An 18,176-nucleotide genomic window follows, 5' to 3' on the forward strand; every position below is an offset into this window, starting at 1 on the left:
TTTAAGGTATCAAAATTATTATTTAAAAAATTTATTTAATATTAAAATTACTTTTTATTGAGAATGATTTTAAAACTATCATATTTTTTTTAAAAATAAGTGACATTTTTTTTATCAAAATATCAAAGTAGGCTAAGAATTCTCTTAGAGGAAAGACCATCAATTTCTAAAAATTTGTTTGACAATAATTTTAAAAAATACTTTTAACTCCTTCAACATTTTAAAATTTTTATCAAATTAAAAATTACTTTCAAATGCTAAAAAGAATAAAAAAAAATTTTCAAATTATTTTCATATAAATCCTAAAAATGTGTTTAATAGTATTTCTAAGAAACATTTTTTTATGTTTTTAACATTTAAATTTTTTTATTTTTCAAGTATTAAAAAAATTAAAAATATTTTTTAAAATTATTCTTAGACATAATTTAAGAAACTGTTTAATAATAATTTTAAAAAATATTTATAATTTTTTTAATACTTAAAATTTTTTATCATTAAAATATTTTTAAGACTATAAAGTACCTTGTAAATCTACTTTCTATTAATCCCTTCAATTTTGAATCTTGTTTGAAGGACAATGTACGTAGACGGTAGTAGATGACAGTTATTTAATGGACTTTAACTTTAGACAAGGACAATCTATTTACCCAGGTGACAGTTATTTAATTGACTTCAATTTAAACAAGGAGAATCTATCTACACGGTAGTAGATGACAGCTATTTTATTGACTTCAATTTTATTTTTAACTTTTGTAAACGCAGGGGAAAGGGGGGGAGGGGGTGGGGTGGAGATGGGCAATATTAAAAGCCCCTTGGCAGTCCGCAGTGCCCCAGAGTCGCATTGCAAAATCCTCATTCCGCTGTGTTGACACTCCGTGCTTCCACCGATAGTTTCAGCATCTCACCCGACAGGTTCGTAGATTTCGCTCTTCTAATTGTCTTATTTACTCTCTTTTCCATGCACAAAGTTATTTTTTATTTTTAAGCTTTTTTTAGCCGGAGAGTTAAAGGCTATGCTTGGTTGCTAGAAAACATTAGAAAAAAAAAATATTAACACAATGTTTAGTTGTTGGATAATATTAAAATATTAAATGATCACACACTACTGTATAAGTAAATTTTGAGTGAAATTGATACATATTTATGGTTTGTAAAGTGAATTTATATGTCTTAATCATGATGCATGTAGCATCAACAACTCTTGAGTGGATGAGAATAAAATTTTTAAGGCAGTATGAATAAAAGATCTTCCCATGTTACATTATTCAATTTTGGACGATGAATCAGGATTTGTTTTTATTGTCAATCGTTTTAGTTACAAAACACAAAATCTATATTTTGATTTGGGGAATAATTCATTTTTGTTGTCCTTTGGATATCTAAGTTATGGTTTATTAAAAAAATGTAAAGTGTAAATTATTTTTAAAAGCATAAATGATGTAAACACATAATTTGTTAGGACTTTGTTCACACGTCTATATACTACACTCATTGTTGTGATTTTCTAATTACCATCCATAATGAAATCTTGACCTGAAGCAAAAACTCTGACTTGTTGGATGAAAGCTACCAGCATCAAGGATTTTAGGGTTTTTACATGCATTTTATTGCGGAAAGAATGTGAAAGACGTCACTAGCCTATATTACGCATGCATTAGGCTAAGGGTGTCTCACATTCGTGACCTCCCTTGAAGCTTGAACTATAGTTGATTGGTAGATTATTTTCAAAGTATCGACAAATTTGCATTTAGTTTTTGGCTAATCACAATGAGTTAATTTTCTTATTTATCCCCAAATTTATTTGATTTTATTATGCTTTTTGAGACATTCAATTAAGCTTATAGGCAACTTGCTATTCGATCTACTGATTTTATTGAGTAGAGCAGGTGGATGAGTTTAGAAAAATAAATTACACAAATTCATTTAATATAGTTTATTTGCTAAAAATTGGGAATATGATGTGATGGGTACATATATACTTGCTTTTATAGGATGTTTAAAATGTGATTTGATTTTTTGCGTAGAAACATGATTAAAGGGTTTGAATGCTTTGAAATTAGCATTTATATTATAGTTTCACTTGGTAAATAACATCTTTTCATTAGGCTTTGTATAAGCTCATAAGTTTTTACAAGGGAATCAAAGTTTTATTCTCAACGTCGTAACATTCTTGATGAAATTCTCTTTGAAGGGAAAAAATAACGTGGGTTCATGGCTGATTCTTTTTTAAAATTTTAGGTTCATAATGGGTGAAAGTTCTCTTCCTATTGAGCAAACAATTGATATTGATGATTTGGTTGCTAAGTTAGAAGAAAGTGCTCAATCTCAAAATGGATGGCTTACGATACCTAAGGTTCCGGTGACTTTGAGAAATATCCTGGATTTCCCTAAATGGATTGAACCAAGCGTGATTTCAATTGGTCCCTACTACCATGACCATGATAATCTCCAAGAAGGGGAAAAACTCAAGCCTCTATGGGCCAAAAGGTTCATTGATGATAGCAATCAAGGAGTTCGTTGCTTGTATCAGAAAATTGAAAGAAAGATACGGGAACTAAGGAATTGCTATGATAGCCAAGCAATATTAAAATATAATGACAAGCAACTAGCTACAATGTTCGTGCTAGATGGATGCTTTTTACTACATTTCATCCGTTCCTTCTGCAGTAATAAGGAGGGTGGGCTCAATGGTTCAAATTTTACAAATCATCATATAGCTTATATTCAACAAGATTTGTTCTTGTTGGAGAACCAACTTCCCTTTCAAGTCCTCAAATTGTTGTTCCAGGATGCACAATTTCAAGATTCCAACTCCATGGAAGAATTGATAAAAGAGTTTGTCACCTCTAAGATCATCATGAGTCGAGGAAAATTAGGAAGAAAATTGAAAGACGAGGGAAAGGAGCCCTTTCATCTCCTAGACCTTTTGCGAGGTGTCCTCTTAGGCAAATTGAAAAACATTAGCAAGCCACCAGTCGTGGTGAGTGAACTGCAACAAGTTGTGGTGAGTGAACCACAACAACAGATGCAAGAAGTTGATGAGAAAGGGAACTCTCAAGAAACAAATAAGAAACAGATTCAGTTGTCTTCTAATCGAGGAATCTTGGGCTCCACACGCACATCCAGCAAAGAAGAGCATGAGAGATGCCTCTGGCACTCATATAGAAATGTCCAGGAGCTTATGGCAGTGGGCATCCATTTTAAGCCGAGTGAGACAAGTTTCTTGACAGACATTTCTTTCACTTCTTACTTTGGCATCACTGGATGTCTCAAGCTTCCTCCCGTGACTATTGACAGGTCAACTATGATAATTTTCTTGAACTTGATAGCTCAAGAATCCTCAAGTAACCTCAATGACTTTGGTGTGATCTCTTACCTATGCTTCCTCGATTCACTCATGGATCATTGGGATGATGTTCAGGAGCTTCAAGCAGATAGAGTACTTCATAATTTTGTTGGTGACCAGAAAGAAGTGGCCCAATTTTTCAACCATGTATGTGGCAAATTATTACCGGATGTTAATTCTTATAAAGATGTCACACTACAAATTGAAAAGCATGTTGAGAGGCACTATAATAGCAAGTTGCGGATGTTGTTGATTCAATGCAAGCATACCTATTTTAGTAGCCCTTGGAGTGTCATTGCTTTGGTTGGTGCGCTTCTAGGACTATTCCTTACTGCTGTTGAGGCTTACACTTCAGTCTTCCTTCAATCCAACTACTAATGCGCCATTTCCAAGTATATCCTAAAACTCCTACCATAGCAAGTAAGATACTTGCCCTCAAAATTTGTATGGCTTCCTTTCATTTTCTGTCTAGCTCAAATTAATTTGTGTAATTTTTTTTTTTTCACTTTCTGCTTAGCCCACATATCTGGTTTCGATGCTTTATTGCAAAATTGCTTTTGGTGTAAAGGGTTTGTTATGATAACATGAGCTCTAACACCACTTGTTATACATATGGAAACTTTAACACCATGAGTTAGTGCAAAAAAACGTAGATAAAGCAAAATCACATGAAAGGGTATATAAAATTTTAACATGATTTGATCAATTATGTCTTATTTACAATAAAAATATCACTCTTTTATATCATAGAAAATAATATATATAATAAAAGATATAATGTTGAGCCTTGAAATATTAATATTTCTTTACCCACTTTTTCTCACGTTCATGGCTACTTACTTTTTCCATTTCATCACTTTTTCTATTAATGATTTAGAATATTTGTGAAGATTTTAAAATTTGTTGTTTTTAGGCCACCATTTTCCTTTTGCTGAATGGCCTCCGCGGCGGCTCAAAATGCTTCAAATCAGGACCTATTAAAATGAGAAAATAAATAAGTTATAAAATAATTATATAATCATGGAGAATAATTAAAAATAAAATACGACATCTAAAAATTATTCGTAAAACATATTTAAAAATATAAAAAAATATTTAAAATATTTTAGATTTTAAAATAAACTTTTATTCTATAAATAAAAATTGTTCTTACTTTTACAAACACAATCCAAAGAAAAACTAAACTAGTTTTTTGAGATAGCGATTCAACTTTTTTGCATTATTAACACAAAATTGGGTTTTTAAAGCACCACAGGTTCTGTCTCAATGGCAACTTCTAACATCAAACAAAACTCAGGTGAGATTTTTTATACATTCAAACTGTTGGAATATCTACCAAAATTAATATCATATTCTTGAGCTATATTTAATTATTTAGAAATATTAAAAAAAAATATTAAAAATAATTTTATCATATTTGACTATATTATAGAAAATAAAAAAATAATATAACTTAAATTAGTTAAAAATTTATATATTTTTAAATTATTTAATCTTCATATATAAAAGTTTAAATAAATAAATTAAATTTAAAGTAACATGTAAAAAAAAATTATAAACTTTAAATCTCCTCTTTTTTTTTTTCACATTCACTTTTCTTTTACTTTTTCTTTTTATTTTCTTTCCCTAATCTTTTTTCTTTTAAATTTTTTAGGAGTTAAACAAAATGTAAGAGATGCAAGGTTACAAAAGATATATAGAAAGTTAGTCACTTAACTTAAATTAATAATAATAATAATAATAATGACTGTTAATTGTTTGAGTTTTTATTATATGTTATTTCTAAAAATTCGAGAATACTAGATTTTCATATATATATATATATATATATATAAATTGTGTACATATATTGAATGTGACTGAATTTTTGTTTCATCCCATTTATCAAAAACTTCTTACAAATATTCGTAGTGTACATACTTATTTTCAAACCGGCTTAAAAGGGTTTTGATCAAAGTCAACACCAATCTTGGTTTTTATTTTTTATTTTTTTTCATAAATATGATAATTTAAATAAATCGTTTTTTGTAAAAGTATTTTTAAAACTACCACAATTTATGTCAACTGAAATCCAAATGGAAGTTGTCATCTAAAAATTACGATGTCAACATAGAACTTGTTTGAAAGACGAGTTCTATATAAAATAAATAAATTTATATTTTATATTAAACTTGTATTTTAAAAAAGAAGAACCTTATTATTCATAATAAATTTGTTTTTGAAAAAAATAAGTTATTTGTTAAAAAATATCTCACTATCAAACTTGTCTTTTAAAAGAAATTAGTTCAATATTAGCCATAGAGAAAAAACCTAATATTAGTCTTTTTCTATGAGTTTTTTCTTTTTCTTTTTTCTACTTAAAACTTTAAAATGAAATATCACCGAAAACAAAGATATTATTTCTAAAGAGAAATTTAGAAAAGAATTAATTCGATGAAAAAGGTCTCTGACTTGTTATTAGTGTGATCAACTATGTGCCAAGTAGAAATGAAGTGAAATCATAAAATTAGTGTAAAAAATAAGTAGTTCATTGTGTTGCAATATGATGTAAAAAAATCAATTTTCCTTTATATTAATCTTATCTTTTGAAATGATACATTTATTAAGTTTTGTAGCCACAATGAACCAATATCTTAAAAGATGTGTTTTTAGTAATTATATATATATATAACTCACCTTCTTTAACATAAGAGTTTTCATATTATAGTTTTTGTTATAGAATTCTTAATATTGTAAAATTACTTTATTTTAATAGTATTTTTTAATAATAATATTTAGAAAAAATATATATAAGAAAATTTACACAATAATTGAAACTCACCATAAATACAATTTTGTTAAAGATGTTTTGAGACAACAATTGGTGCATTAGTTACATGGGCTAAGGAAATTTCAAAGTGGGCACAAGTCCAATTTTATATATCCCGTTTTCACTATCTAATGAAGTATCACCACACTTAAAGATATTATTTGTAGAAAAAAATTTGGATGCAACCGGATGCAAAACTTGTCGCCGAGGAAGAAAAGCCCACTCATCTCCTTGACCTCCTGCGTAGAAAACTCCTAGGCAAACAAAGAACTGCCCGAACTGGAAATGATGGTTCGTTCTTATATGGAAATGTCAAAGCGCTTATGGCAACAGGGATCCGATTTAGGCGTAGCAAGACAGGTGAATTGAGAGATGTTTCTTTCACCTCTCACGGTATGATTGGCTATTTGAACCTCCCTCTATTAGCCATTGACCGCTCTAGTGTGCCACGGCTGTGGAATTTGATGGCCTATGAAGTGTGTCCGAATATGACCACTGATTCTGGCGTCACCTCTTACGTATCCTTCCTTGATTCACTCCTTGATAATTCTGAGGACGTCAAGGAGCTGGAGTCCACCCGAGTGCTCCAAAACTTTTTCGGCGGCAATGAAGAAGTGGCTCAATTCTTCAACTCCATATCTGTCAACTTGGCGGTACGAGACTTCAGTGCTTACTATTATGCTACGGCAGACATTAGAGCGCATGTTCGAAGCCACAACAGCAATAGAACGTACATTTGGATGATTCAACTCCTGGACACCTATTTCACTAGCCCCTGGACTATCACAGTTCTGGTTGCTGCAATTTTAGTACTATTCCTTACTGATGTTCAGACTTACTTCAGTCTTCCCTCGTTCCACCTACTAATAGTGGTGTCTCCAAGTCAACTGAAACCTAGTTTTTTGTCGAAATTAACTGTCATGAGGTTGACAGGGCCCTGTAAACTTGATCTTCTTGTCGCAGCCCAACCCTAGCAACACACTTCTTCTCAATTATTGAAACCTAACTACCATGTTTGGAATGAGAATCCAGGTCCACGGTGGAAAGAGGGTTTGGTCTTGTGCATTCAAATTGCTTGCCTGAAGTCAAAAGTCACATTTGAATGTGTACTTGTTACAATCTGAAAAACGTAATTCCATTTCCCTGCCTCTGTGTTTCAAAAACATACAAAAGTACTATTGTAACAAACTATAACGTCCTTTTATAAGCATCCAAGAGTTAGGGATTAATCGGATCCTAAACCAATCTAATAACCACTTGAGAGTCAGAGACTAGGCAGGAACCCAATTGCAAATATATATTTTCTTCTATAAGATTCCATAAACCCCGTTGTAATGCAGCAAGTAAATTTCATTCCATGGAAATTTGGAGCTATCCCACATCTAGTAGCTTCATGAACACAAAACATTAGACACAACACTTTGCTGCACTTTCTTCCTTGGAGCTGTTTGAGAGAACAAAGCTAGTCTTTGCTTTATCCCTTGCGTGCAGTTCATCATTTTTGCTGTCGAAGACGAATTTAGGTTCCTTTTCTGTGGTTCTTTTCACGTGTAGGTACTGTTGGAATAGACAAACTTGTATATATTTTTTTCAGACATAATAAGAAACCATGATACGTGCATATATTAAATATCAGCATTGGTCCTCTATAAAGTTTTTCATTTTAGTAACATTTTAATACCATTCTTGGTCCCTGGATGAAGTTGTTACAAAAGTACTAATATTCAATACCAAACTTGGGACCTGGATAAATCAAGATTCTTGAACTTGATAGCGTATGAAATGTGTCCAGAGGTCCCCAATGACTCGGTGGTCACCTCTTACATATGCTTCCTTGATTCACTCATACGTGACCGGAGGATGTGAAAGAACTGAGGCAGCAGCTCGTACTCCGCAACTTACTGGGCAGTGATGAAGAGGTGGCCACCCTCTTCAACAAAATAACCATCGACAATTGGTCCCAGATTCTGATGCTTATAACTTATAAAGGTGTAAAAGAGGAAATTCAAAACCACTATAAGAACCATTTCAGTGGCCCCTGGACCGTCCTGGCATTCCTGGGTGCAGTCTTAGCCCTCTTCTTTAGCGGCCTTCAGACTTACTTCACCGTCTTCCCTCGTCGCAACTGATCACCATCATTTGTTAAAATTGCAGAAGCGGTACGTGAATTAGAGACCTTTGTGTATTGAGTTAGTGAATTTCTGTGTGGTCTTCTTTTACTTTTGGCGCGTTTGTGTTTGAGATATATCTACCTCTGTGTGTGTAAGATTCTATGTCCATGATTGCTAAAATTCTACCCAAGTAAATAAAGATGGATTGATGCACTGCTTAACCGCCTATATTCCCCTGTTTTTAAATTTTAATCTTTCTTGTCGGATTTAAGCCACCGTCTTCCTTTTTCTGAATGGCCTGAGACCCGGCTTTAAGCTCGAAAATGCTTGAAATCAGGACTAACTATTAATAAATGAGAAAATAGATGTTATCAATTTCCATCTCTGAAAAACTAAGGCTACCATACAGTATTGAGCAACCAACTCTTGCACATGAAGCTCAAAAGCAAAGAGGGGATCTGATTTGAAGGGGCTTTCCGCCTCAACTGCCCATTTTTATTTTTGATTGCTATAATCTTTTTATTTTAGATTAAAAACCCTTAAGTTTTTGAATCGTTCAAAGCTGATAGGGCCATGTATGTAATGTGCATTCTTTTATGAGTATTTTTTAGTAAAAATTAACAATTTTATTCAGTTTTTTTTTTTAATAGTATGAGAAATTAACAATTTGGAGGAATAAAAATTTCTTCCTTATATGTGAGTGAATTATATTATATATATATATATATATATATATATTTGAATTCTTAAATAGAATTTTATTATTAAAAATAATTAAAAACTGCTTACACATAAGCATTATAACCAAATCCTCTTAAAACTAGAACATTAGAAAAAAAAATTATTAACTCCATTAATTAGGTCATAAAGATACTAAGACTTTTGGAATAATGTCTCAACAATGAGAAATTGGACACTACAATAACTTTTTTATTGCTAGTCTTCTAACAGGATTCTAATGAAATGCTAATATGTATTAAATATTATAAGCTCCATTTATCAGACCATGAAGCTACTAAGGTAAGTGAAATAATGTGTTATTAATGAAATAAGGTACTTGTGTAATGCAGATGATATTAAATAGAAAAATAAGCTCCAGTGTAAAGTATTTCCAAATGATCTTAAACTATTATCTTTTCCATTTATTAAAACTTAACACCCTAAAAATGGACAAAAAAATAAAAATAAAAATAAAAATCAAACCGATAAAACTCACTCAAAAACACAGTATTAAAGAAAAACAATTCTTTAAAGGGCATATTTAATACATGAAAATAAAGAGTAGGAATGGATATCTTTTTTTTTTCTCCTTTAATCCCATATTTAGATAACTTAAATGATGATGGAAATGGAATTAAAAGTGATTATGATGGAAATGAAATTCTAGTTATAAGTAGAATATCAATTCATCCCAATTATGAGATATTTTGATTCATTTGTGTAAGTTATTTTTAAAAATATTTTTTTAAAATTATAAAATTAAAGACTTTTTTAAATAAGTTTTTTTTAAGAATGATTTTTTATTTTGATTTTATAAAAAAAATGAATTGAAAATTCAATTTATATAATATAAATTATTATTCAGGTGTTATGAAAAAAAAAATAATTAAAAATAAATAGCTTTTAACAAAATATGAATGTTAAAAATGTAATAAAATCATTTTTTTATAAATATTTTAAATATATATATATATATAAATAATAAAGTCTTTTATTTTCAACTTCAGTGTTTTTTATTTTCATTTATCCAGGTACCAACTTCTAGTATTTAAAAAATTCAAATATATAAAGACTTTATTATTTAGTAAAAAAAAACAAAACACCTCTCAGGATGTTTTAAATGAAAATAAAAAATCATTTCGTACTACAATGTGATATTACTTAAAAAAAATTTAAAATAAAAAATTATTTTTGAATTTTTTAAATTCTAAAGTTGGTACCTGGATAAAGTTCAAAAGCCATCATCAAATCTCTCTGGCTTCATCCCGATTCAACATAGTTTCTCTGCACCCTTCTCATCAAACTGGCTTTGAACAGTATGCCTGGGAATCCCACGGCGTAGGTGCATGCATCAATGGAGATCGTAAGAAAAGAAACCGGTCAGGCAAGAGAGGGCAGTGATCACCAATTTGCCATTGCCAGCAAGCAGCGTGAGAAGACGAGGATTGATATTGTAGTAGAAGATAACGCTAGCAGCAGCAGGGAGAAGAGGTTTAAATCTGTGATGGGAGGTCCAGAAGACAGCGAAAGCAGTCAATTATCTGAGACTAAATTGCCACGGATACCCAAGGTTCCACAGATGCTGCTAAATACCAAGGATTTCAAGAAACAGTTCGAACCTAGAGTGGTTTCAGTGGGCCCTTATCACCATCACAAGCAGGAGCTCAAAGCAGCAGAAATGCTGAAGCGCCAAATGACCAAACAGTTCATCCGAGACTGCAGCCAGGGAATTGAAGTTTTGTACAACAAGATTGTAAGCGAAATCTCAGAATTGAAAAATTGCTACAATAAGAATGCGACAAAAAAATATAATGATGAAGACCTGGCCTGGATGATGCTGGTGGATGGGTGTTCCTTGCTACATTACATTCACTGCTACACCACAGAGGGTAAGTCGAAGGACTTGCCTTTTAAGCATCAAATTGCAGCCTTTGTGCAACAGGACTTGTTGTTGCTGGAGAATCAACTTCCGTTTCGGGTTCTGGAGTTGTTGCTGGAATCAAGATTCAAAGGGAATGAAGGGATGGAAATGATCGAAAAGTTCATCCATTTCACAATTAAAGGTTGGATGCCATCAAAAGTAACATGTGACCCCAACGAAGAAAAGCCCTCTCATCTTCTCGACCTCCTGAGAAGAAGATTCCTAGGCGATCAAAAATCTTGCAAAACAGAGTCTGGTAAAGGTGAAGGTTGGAACTCGTATCGGAATGTGAATGAACTGAAAGCAGCTGGAATCCGCTTTAGGCCTGCCAAGTCGGGTTCCTTGAGAGACATTTCTTTCAAGTCCTACTTCTTCTGTGGATTCCTGAATCTTCCTGAAATCACCATTGACGACTCGACTAAAGCAAGATTCTTGAACTTGATAGCGTATGAATTGTGTCCAGAGGTCCCCAATGACTCGGAGGTCACCTCTTACATATGTTTCCTTGATTCACTCATAGATGAACCGAGCGACGTGAAAGAGCTGAGGCGGCAGCACGTACTTCGCAACTTTCTGGGCAGTGATGAAGAGGTGGCCACACTTTTCAATGAAATAACAACTGACTTGGTACCAGATTCTGAAGCTTATAAAGATGTAAAAGCGAAAATTCAAAAGCACTACAAGAACGAAGTGAGCACTTGGATGACGGAAGGACTTCACAGCCATTTCAGTAGCCCCTGGACTATCCTGGCATTCCTGGGTGCGGTCTTAGCCCTCTTCTTTGGCGGCCTTCAGACTTACTACACCGTCTTCCCTCGTGGCAACTGATGAGTTAAAATTGCAGAAAAGGTACGTGCAGTAGAGACCTTTGGGTGATATTAGTGTGTTGTCGCTGTTGTTGTTTTTTTTATTTTTTATTTTCTCAAAGTTCGGTGCGTTTGCGTTTGAGATACACCTACCTCTACCTCTGTGTGTGTAAGATTCTGTGTCCATGATTGCTAAATTTGTACGTTAAGTAAATAAAGATGGATTGATGCAATACTTAACCGCCTTTATAGTTTATTCCCTTGTTTTTATAATTTAATCCTTCTTGTCGGTTTTAAGTTCTACGCCACCGTTTTCCTTATGCTGAACGGACTGAAGTCCAGGGCCAATTTGTGCATGGCTTTAAGATGGAAAATGCTTGAAATCAGGACTTATTAATAAATGTTATCAATTTCCATCTGAAAAACTAAAGTTACGTACGTACCATGCGATATTATGCTCCCAACTATTGCACATGAAGCTCAAAAGCAAAGAGGGGGTCTGATTATGGTATTAGATTTCAAGGGGCTCAAACCAAGTTGGACCAAATCCTGGGCTCTCTGCCTCAACTGCCCATTTTGATTTTTTTACTATTGTAATCCTTTTATTTTTTAGATTAAAAAACCTCAAGTTTTTTAATTGTTGAAGGCTGATAGGCCATGCAATTTGCCATCTTTTACGAGTATTTTTTAAAACTGAAATTCAAAATACACTAGTCAACCACGTGAATCTACCAATGGGAGGCTTCTTATATAGCCAAGCCACTTGCAGCCATCTTGGTTAAGGGGGCGGGATATATCAACCACTTTTCTTGGATAGTCAAATTTTGTCACTAAAAGTATACATCCAAAGTCTTATTTTAGAAGTTTCACATATTTTTTAATGACTCTTTTCTTAACCTTTCCCTTCGAGGAAGAAAAGGAAAACAAAAACAACTATTATTTAAATTTTTTTTTTTTTTATATTTTAGAAAGAAAAAAAAAACAAGTTTTTAGATTAAAAAACATAGGTTTTGTTTGGAAAATGCTTTCAAAAATAGTTTTTGAAAACAATTGTATAATATTTTATAAAATAAAATTTTGTTTTAAAGTCTAAAATATTCTTAATCTATTTTTTATATTTTTACATATGTTTTAAAAATAACTTTTATATATGTTGTTTTATTTTTAATTATTCTTCATATTTATATAATTATTTTTTAAAACAATTCTCTGAAAAAAATGAATTTAATTAAAATATATTATTTAAAAACACTATATTTTTTACTTTTAAAAACAAAAATTTGTTTTTGTTTTTCATTTTATGGTTGTTGAATATTTTTTGACTTTTTGTTTCTAAAGAACCAACAATTGTTTTAAAACATAGTTACTAAAAAGGGCCTAAATGTTTTAAAGAACAAAAACATTTTTTAATTAAAAAACCAACTAACAAAATTTTTGAGAATTTATTTTAAAAACATGGTATTGTTAAATCTGTAGTATTTTTTTAAGTAGTCTAAGAAATGAACAAATATTGAAGAATAATTTTTTTATATTATTATATATAAGTGTATTCTATTTTTTTATACTTGAATTCTTAAACAAAATTGTATTATTAAAAATAATTAAAAGCTATTTACACATAGAAATATGATAAATCAAATCCTCTAAAAAGTAGAACATTAAACAAAAATTAGTAGCACCATTAATCGGGTCATAAAGATACTAATGTCTCACGATGAAATGTTGGATACCACAATAATAACTTATATGGCTAGTCTGCTAGGAGGATTCTAATGAAAAGCTAATATATTATAAATATTATAAGCTTCATTTATCATGCCATAAAGATACTAATGATAAGTGAAGTAATGTGTTACGGTGGACCTCGTATTTCGCTCTATGCGTTCCCACTCGATGACGAAATTCGCTTTTTTATTTGTTTGGTGAAAATTTGATTTTTAGAAAAATACTTGGAGTCGCTACTTGTTTTTGTTGGAAAAAACAAAATAAGAAAGAAAAACCCTAAGTGTGACTCTTGAAGGAAAAAAATAAGTTTATGAAAAACCGAGTCTGGGTCCGGAGGTCAAATTACTTATTAGGAAGGTACGGTGGTCAGCTGTAACACCTCTTTAAGCCCCTAAGAATGGGTCTCTACTAAATAAAATGAAGCAAGCATGACAATTAACTAAAAAATCAATAGATACCAATGAAATAATCAAATAATAAAATGAATCATGCATGAGAATAAGCAAAATGGGAATGAGATTGTACCTTAGTAGCAAATAATAGTGCGCTATAATGGAAATAAGGTTAAATCAAGTATAAAATTATCGCATGCATATTAAAGAATAAGACAAAGATCAAGTAATATTAATTAAGCATGATAGTTGACAATCACAAGAGAAAACTCATATGTAGGACTCCCACCAAAGTCCAATTGATTTTGCATGAATTAATCTTACAAATTACATTGCTTTAGATTTATGAAAATCATATTCATGTTTATTTAAAATCAAGGAGAAACAAAATAATTATTTTAAAATAAATTTTTTTTTTATAAAAGTCTTTATCTGAAAGAAAATGTAGCAAGTTTATTTAAAAATAGGATTTTTAGCGACTTAAAACCCTAATGAATAATAAAAAGTGGTAGATTCATTACTAGTTCATGGTTCATTGGTTAAATCAACGATTGAACCACAATAGAACCTATGACATCATAAATATATATTTTATATATTATTAAAATTAAAAATAAAAATAATAAATTATGAGGAATGTAATATTTTCATAAATTTATTTTAAATCATAATGTTCTCATTAATTTAAGTTAAGTTCCTTATATTTTTATTTTATACTTCATATTTATCAATATATAAAATACTAAGATTGAAATATTCATATATTATTAAATCACTAATTCACCATTTTTTTTAATTTAACTATGATACAAAAAAATAACTTTTCTACGGTACATATCTCCTTTTCAACCAATGACAAATTTTTATTTATATAATTGGTATTTTCAACCAATAACAAACTTCTATATATATAATTAATAATTTAATGTTTTCTTTTTTAAAGATAATCAGATAGTATTGTAGCCTAGAATTTGATTTAAAATTCACAAAATTATAACCACAAATTTAATTATAAACTTTAACATTTCCATATTAAAACTTAAAAGTTTTAAAATTCTATTGAATTTTGGTAAGTGTTAAAGCTTATAGTTGTCGGGATGACATTGTCATCAGGATGGTGGCATCATCAGAATTGCCTCATTGTCTACCAGCTATGACGCATTAGGGTGGAGCAAGAGGTGCCGACAGCGGCGTAGAAAGGAGAAGTTGTAGTTTGTTGGGATGACATCGTTGTTAGGATGGTATCGTTGTCGACTAGTAGCAATGCGTTGGGTTAGAGTTGGAAGTCCGACAATGACGTAGAAAAAAAAAGAGCCAAAGTTGGGGGTGCAACGAACGTTAGGGTAGAAGGCAAGTGATGGGTTTGAGAAGCAAAATGATGTCATTTCAAAATGAAGAAAAAAAAAAGGTATTTCAAATAGTTCAATTTTTTCCCAAAATCAATCATATCAACCGGTTTATCAGTCTAACCATCAGTTTCGATGGTTCAATATTGGTTCAGAGGTCGATCAGTTCAAAGGTGTAAATCGGATTAGAATAGTGATCGATAACAGTCTAATCCAATTTTTTAAACATAGTTTTACCTCATCAATTTGAATATATATAAACTTTATATTTTATAAATTAGTTTTATCATCGTCAATTTAAAAATATTTTAAAATACATACACTTTTTCATAACTCACATAATTTATTTTCTAAAATACCCTCAAGTTTTGCATTCAAATTTCTTACCTGAAGTCGCATTTGAATGTTACTTTTTACGATTCCATTTTCCTGCCTCCGTATTTCAAAAACATATAAAAGTATTATGGTAACAAACTATAACGTCTTTCTTTAATAAACAGTAAACACCCAAGAGTTAAACAGGAACCCAATTGCAAATATATCCTTCCTTCTATAAGATTCCATAAACCCCGCTGTAAACCAGCAAGTAAATTTGGAGCTAGCCCATATCTAGTAGCTTGATGAACACAAAATATATAAAAAAAAATCTGGGAAGATGGCAGAGACAACTCTTTGCTGCGCTTTCTTCCTCGGAAAGATTTGAGAGAACAAAGCTTAGTCTTTGCTTTATCCCTTGCGTGCAGTTCATCATTCTTGCTATTAAAGACAAAATTAGGTTCCTTTTCTCTAGTTAGATCTTTTCACATGTAGGTACTGTTGGAATAGACAAACTTGTGTATATTTTGTCAGACATAATGAGAATCCATGATATGTGCATATATTAATTATCAACATTGGTCCTCTATGAAGTTTTTCATTTTAGTACTATAGTTAATACCATTCTTGGTCCCTGGATAAAGTAGTTACAAAGTACTAATATTCAATACCAAAGTCGGTACCTGGATAAAGTTCAAAAGACATCATCAAATCTCTCTGGCTTCATCCCGATTTAAGATAGTTTCTATGCACCGTTCTCATCAAACTGGCTTTGAACAGTATGCCTGGGAGTCGGGAGGACTTTCCCACTGAGGAGGTGCATGCATCAATGAAGATTGTAAGAAATGAAACCGGTCAGACAAGAGAGGGCAGTGATCACCAATCTGCCATTGCCAGCAAGCAGCATGAGAAAACGAGAATTGATATTGTAGTTGAAGACAACGCTAGCAGCAGCAGGGAGAAGAGGTTTAAATCTGTAATGGGTGGCCCAGAAGACAGCAAAAGGAGTCAATTATCTGAGACTAAATGGGCACGGATTCCCAAGGTTCCACATATGCTGCGAGGTACCAAGGATTTCAAGATACTGTTCGAACCCAGAGTGGTTTCAGTGGGTCCTTATCACCATCACAAGCACGATCTCAGAGCAGCAGAAATGCTGAAGCGCCTAATGACCAAACGGTTCATCCTAGAGAGTCGCCAGGCAATTGAAGTTTTGTACAACAAGATTGTAAGCGAAATCTCAGAATTGAGAAATTGCTACAATAAGAATGCGACAAAAAAATATAATGATGAAGACCTGGCCTGGATGATGCTGGTGGATGGGTGTTCCTTGCTACATTTCATTCGCTGCTACACCACAGAGGGTAAGTTGAAGGACTTGCCTATTAAGTATCACAATGCAGCCTTTGCGCAACAGGACTTGTTCTTGCTGGAGAATCAACTTCCGTTTCGGGTTCTGGAGTTGTTGCTGGAACCAGGATTCGAAGAAGGGATGCAAATGATTGAACAGTTCATCGGATCGGCTGCTGAAACTGACCCACCGGCTGTAAAATCTGACAATGAAGAAAAGCCCGCTCATCTCCTCGACCTCCTGAGAAGAAGACTCCTAGGCAATCAAACAGCTAGCGAAACAGAGGCTGGCAAAGGTACAGGTTGGAACTCATTTCGGAATGTGAATGAGCTGAAAGCAGCTGGGATCCGCTTTAAGCCTGCCAAGTCGGGTTCCTTGAGAGACATTTCCTTCAACTCCTACATCCTCTTAGGATTTCTGAAACTTCCTCGAATCACCATTGACGACTCGACTAAATCAAGATTCTTGAACTTGATAGCTTATGAAATGTGTCCAGAGGTCCCCAATGAGCCGGTGGTCACCTCTTACATATGCTTCCTTGATTCACTCATAGATGACCCGGAGGACGTGAAAGAGCTGAGGCGGCAGCACGTACTTCGCAACTTTCTGGGTAGTGATAAAGAGGTGGCCAGACTTTTCAATGAAATAGCTACTGACTTGGTACCAGATTCTGATGCTTATAAAGATGTAAAAGGGAAAATTCAGAAGCACTACGAGATAAAAGCGAGCACTTGGATTGCTGAAGGGCTTCACAGCCATTTCAGTAGCCCCTGGACTGTCCTGGCATTCCTGGGCGCGGTCGTAGCCCTCTTCTTTGGCGGCCTTCAGACTTACTACACCGTCTTCCCTCGTCACAACTGATCACCATCATGTGATAAAGTTGCAGAAGAAGGTGCGTGAATTAGAGACCTTCGTGTGATATTAGTGTGTGGTTTTTTTTTTTTTGACGTTTGGTGCTTTTGTGTTTGAGATATACCTACCTCTACCTGTGTGTAAGATTTTGTGTCCATGATTGCTAAATTTGTTCGTTAAGTAAATAAAGACGGATTGATGCAATACTTAACCGCCTTTATAGTTTATTCCCCTGTTCTTATAATTTAATCCTTCTTGTCGGTTTTAAGTTTTAAGCCACCGTTTTCCTTGTGCTGAATGGACTGAGATCCGGGGCCTATTTGTGCATGGCTTAAAGATCGAAATTGCTTGAAATCAGGACTCATTAATAAATGTTATCAATTTCCATCTCTGAAAAACTAAAGCTACCATGCGCTATTATGCTCCCAACTCTTGCACATGAAGCTCCAAAACAAAGAGGGGGTCTGATAATGGTATTAGAT

At 32.6% G+C, this 18,176-nt stretch overlaps 2 protein-coding genes across 3 annotated transcripts; both read left to right on the top strand.

The window, feature by feature from the left end:
* The first annotated feature begins 801 nt into the window (after nt 1-801).
* Nucleotides 802-3,847, top strand: LOC104880130 (UPF0481 protein At3g47200). The gene is made up of 2 exons (XM_010655638.2): nt 802-912; nt 2,239-3,847. The coding sequence occupies exon 2, from the start codon at nt 2,246-2,248 to the stop codon at nt 3,722-3,724; it is 1,479 nt and encodes a 492-aa protein (XP_010653940.1). The 5' UTR covers nt 802-912; nt 2,239-2,245; the 3' UTR covers nt 3,725-3,847.
* A 4,101-nt stretch (nt 3,848-7,948) lies between these two features.
* On the top strand, nt 7,949-17,969 carry LOC104880129 (UPF0481 protein At3g47200-like). Of its 2 annotated transcripts, none has more exons than XM_010655636.3 (2): nt 7,949-8,314; nt 16,272-17,969. In XM_010655636.3, exon 2 carries the CDS (start codon nt 16,273-16,275, stop codon nt 17,701-17,703), a length of 1,431 nt encoding a protein of 476 aa, XP_010653938.1. In that variant the 5' UTR covers nt 7,949-8,314; nt 16,272; the 3' UTR covers nt 17,704-17,969. The 2 variants fall into 2 exon arrangements, with proteins under 2 accessions (XP_010653938.1, XP_010653939.1); XM_010655637.3 differs by lacking the exon at nt 16,272-17,969 and adding an exon at nt 10,304-11,946.
* Nucleotides 17,970-18,176: the final 207 nt, after the last annotated feature.

The sequence above is a fragment of the Vitis vinifera genome, chromosome 8, assembly GCF_030704535.1.
Source record: "Vitis vinifera cultivar Pinot Noir 40024 chromosome 8, ASM3070453v1".
NCBI classification, from domain to species: Eukaryota; Viridiplantae; Streptophyta; class Magnoliopsida; order Vitales; family Vitaceae; genus Vitis; species Vitis vinifera.

Coding starts and splice junctions, on each gene's coding strand:
- LOC104880130 (XM_010655638.2), top strand. CDS start 2,246: ATGGGTGAAAGTTCTCTTCCTATTGAGCAAACAATTGATATTGATGAT.
- LOC104880129 (XM_010655636.3), top strand. CDS start 16,273: ATGCCTGGGAGTCGGGAGGACTTTCCCACTGAGGAGGTGCATGCATCA.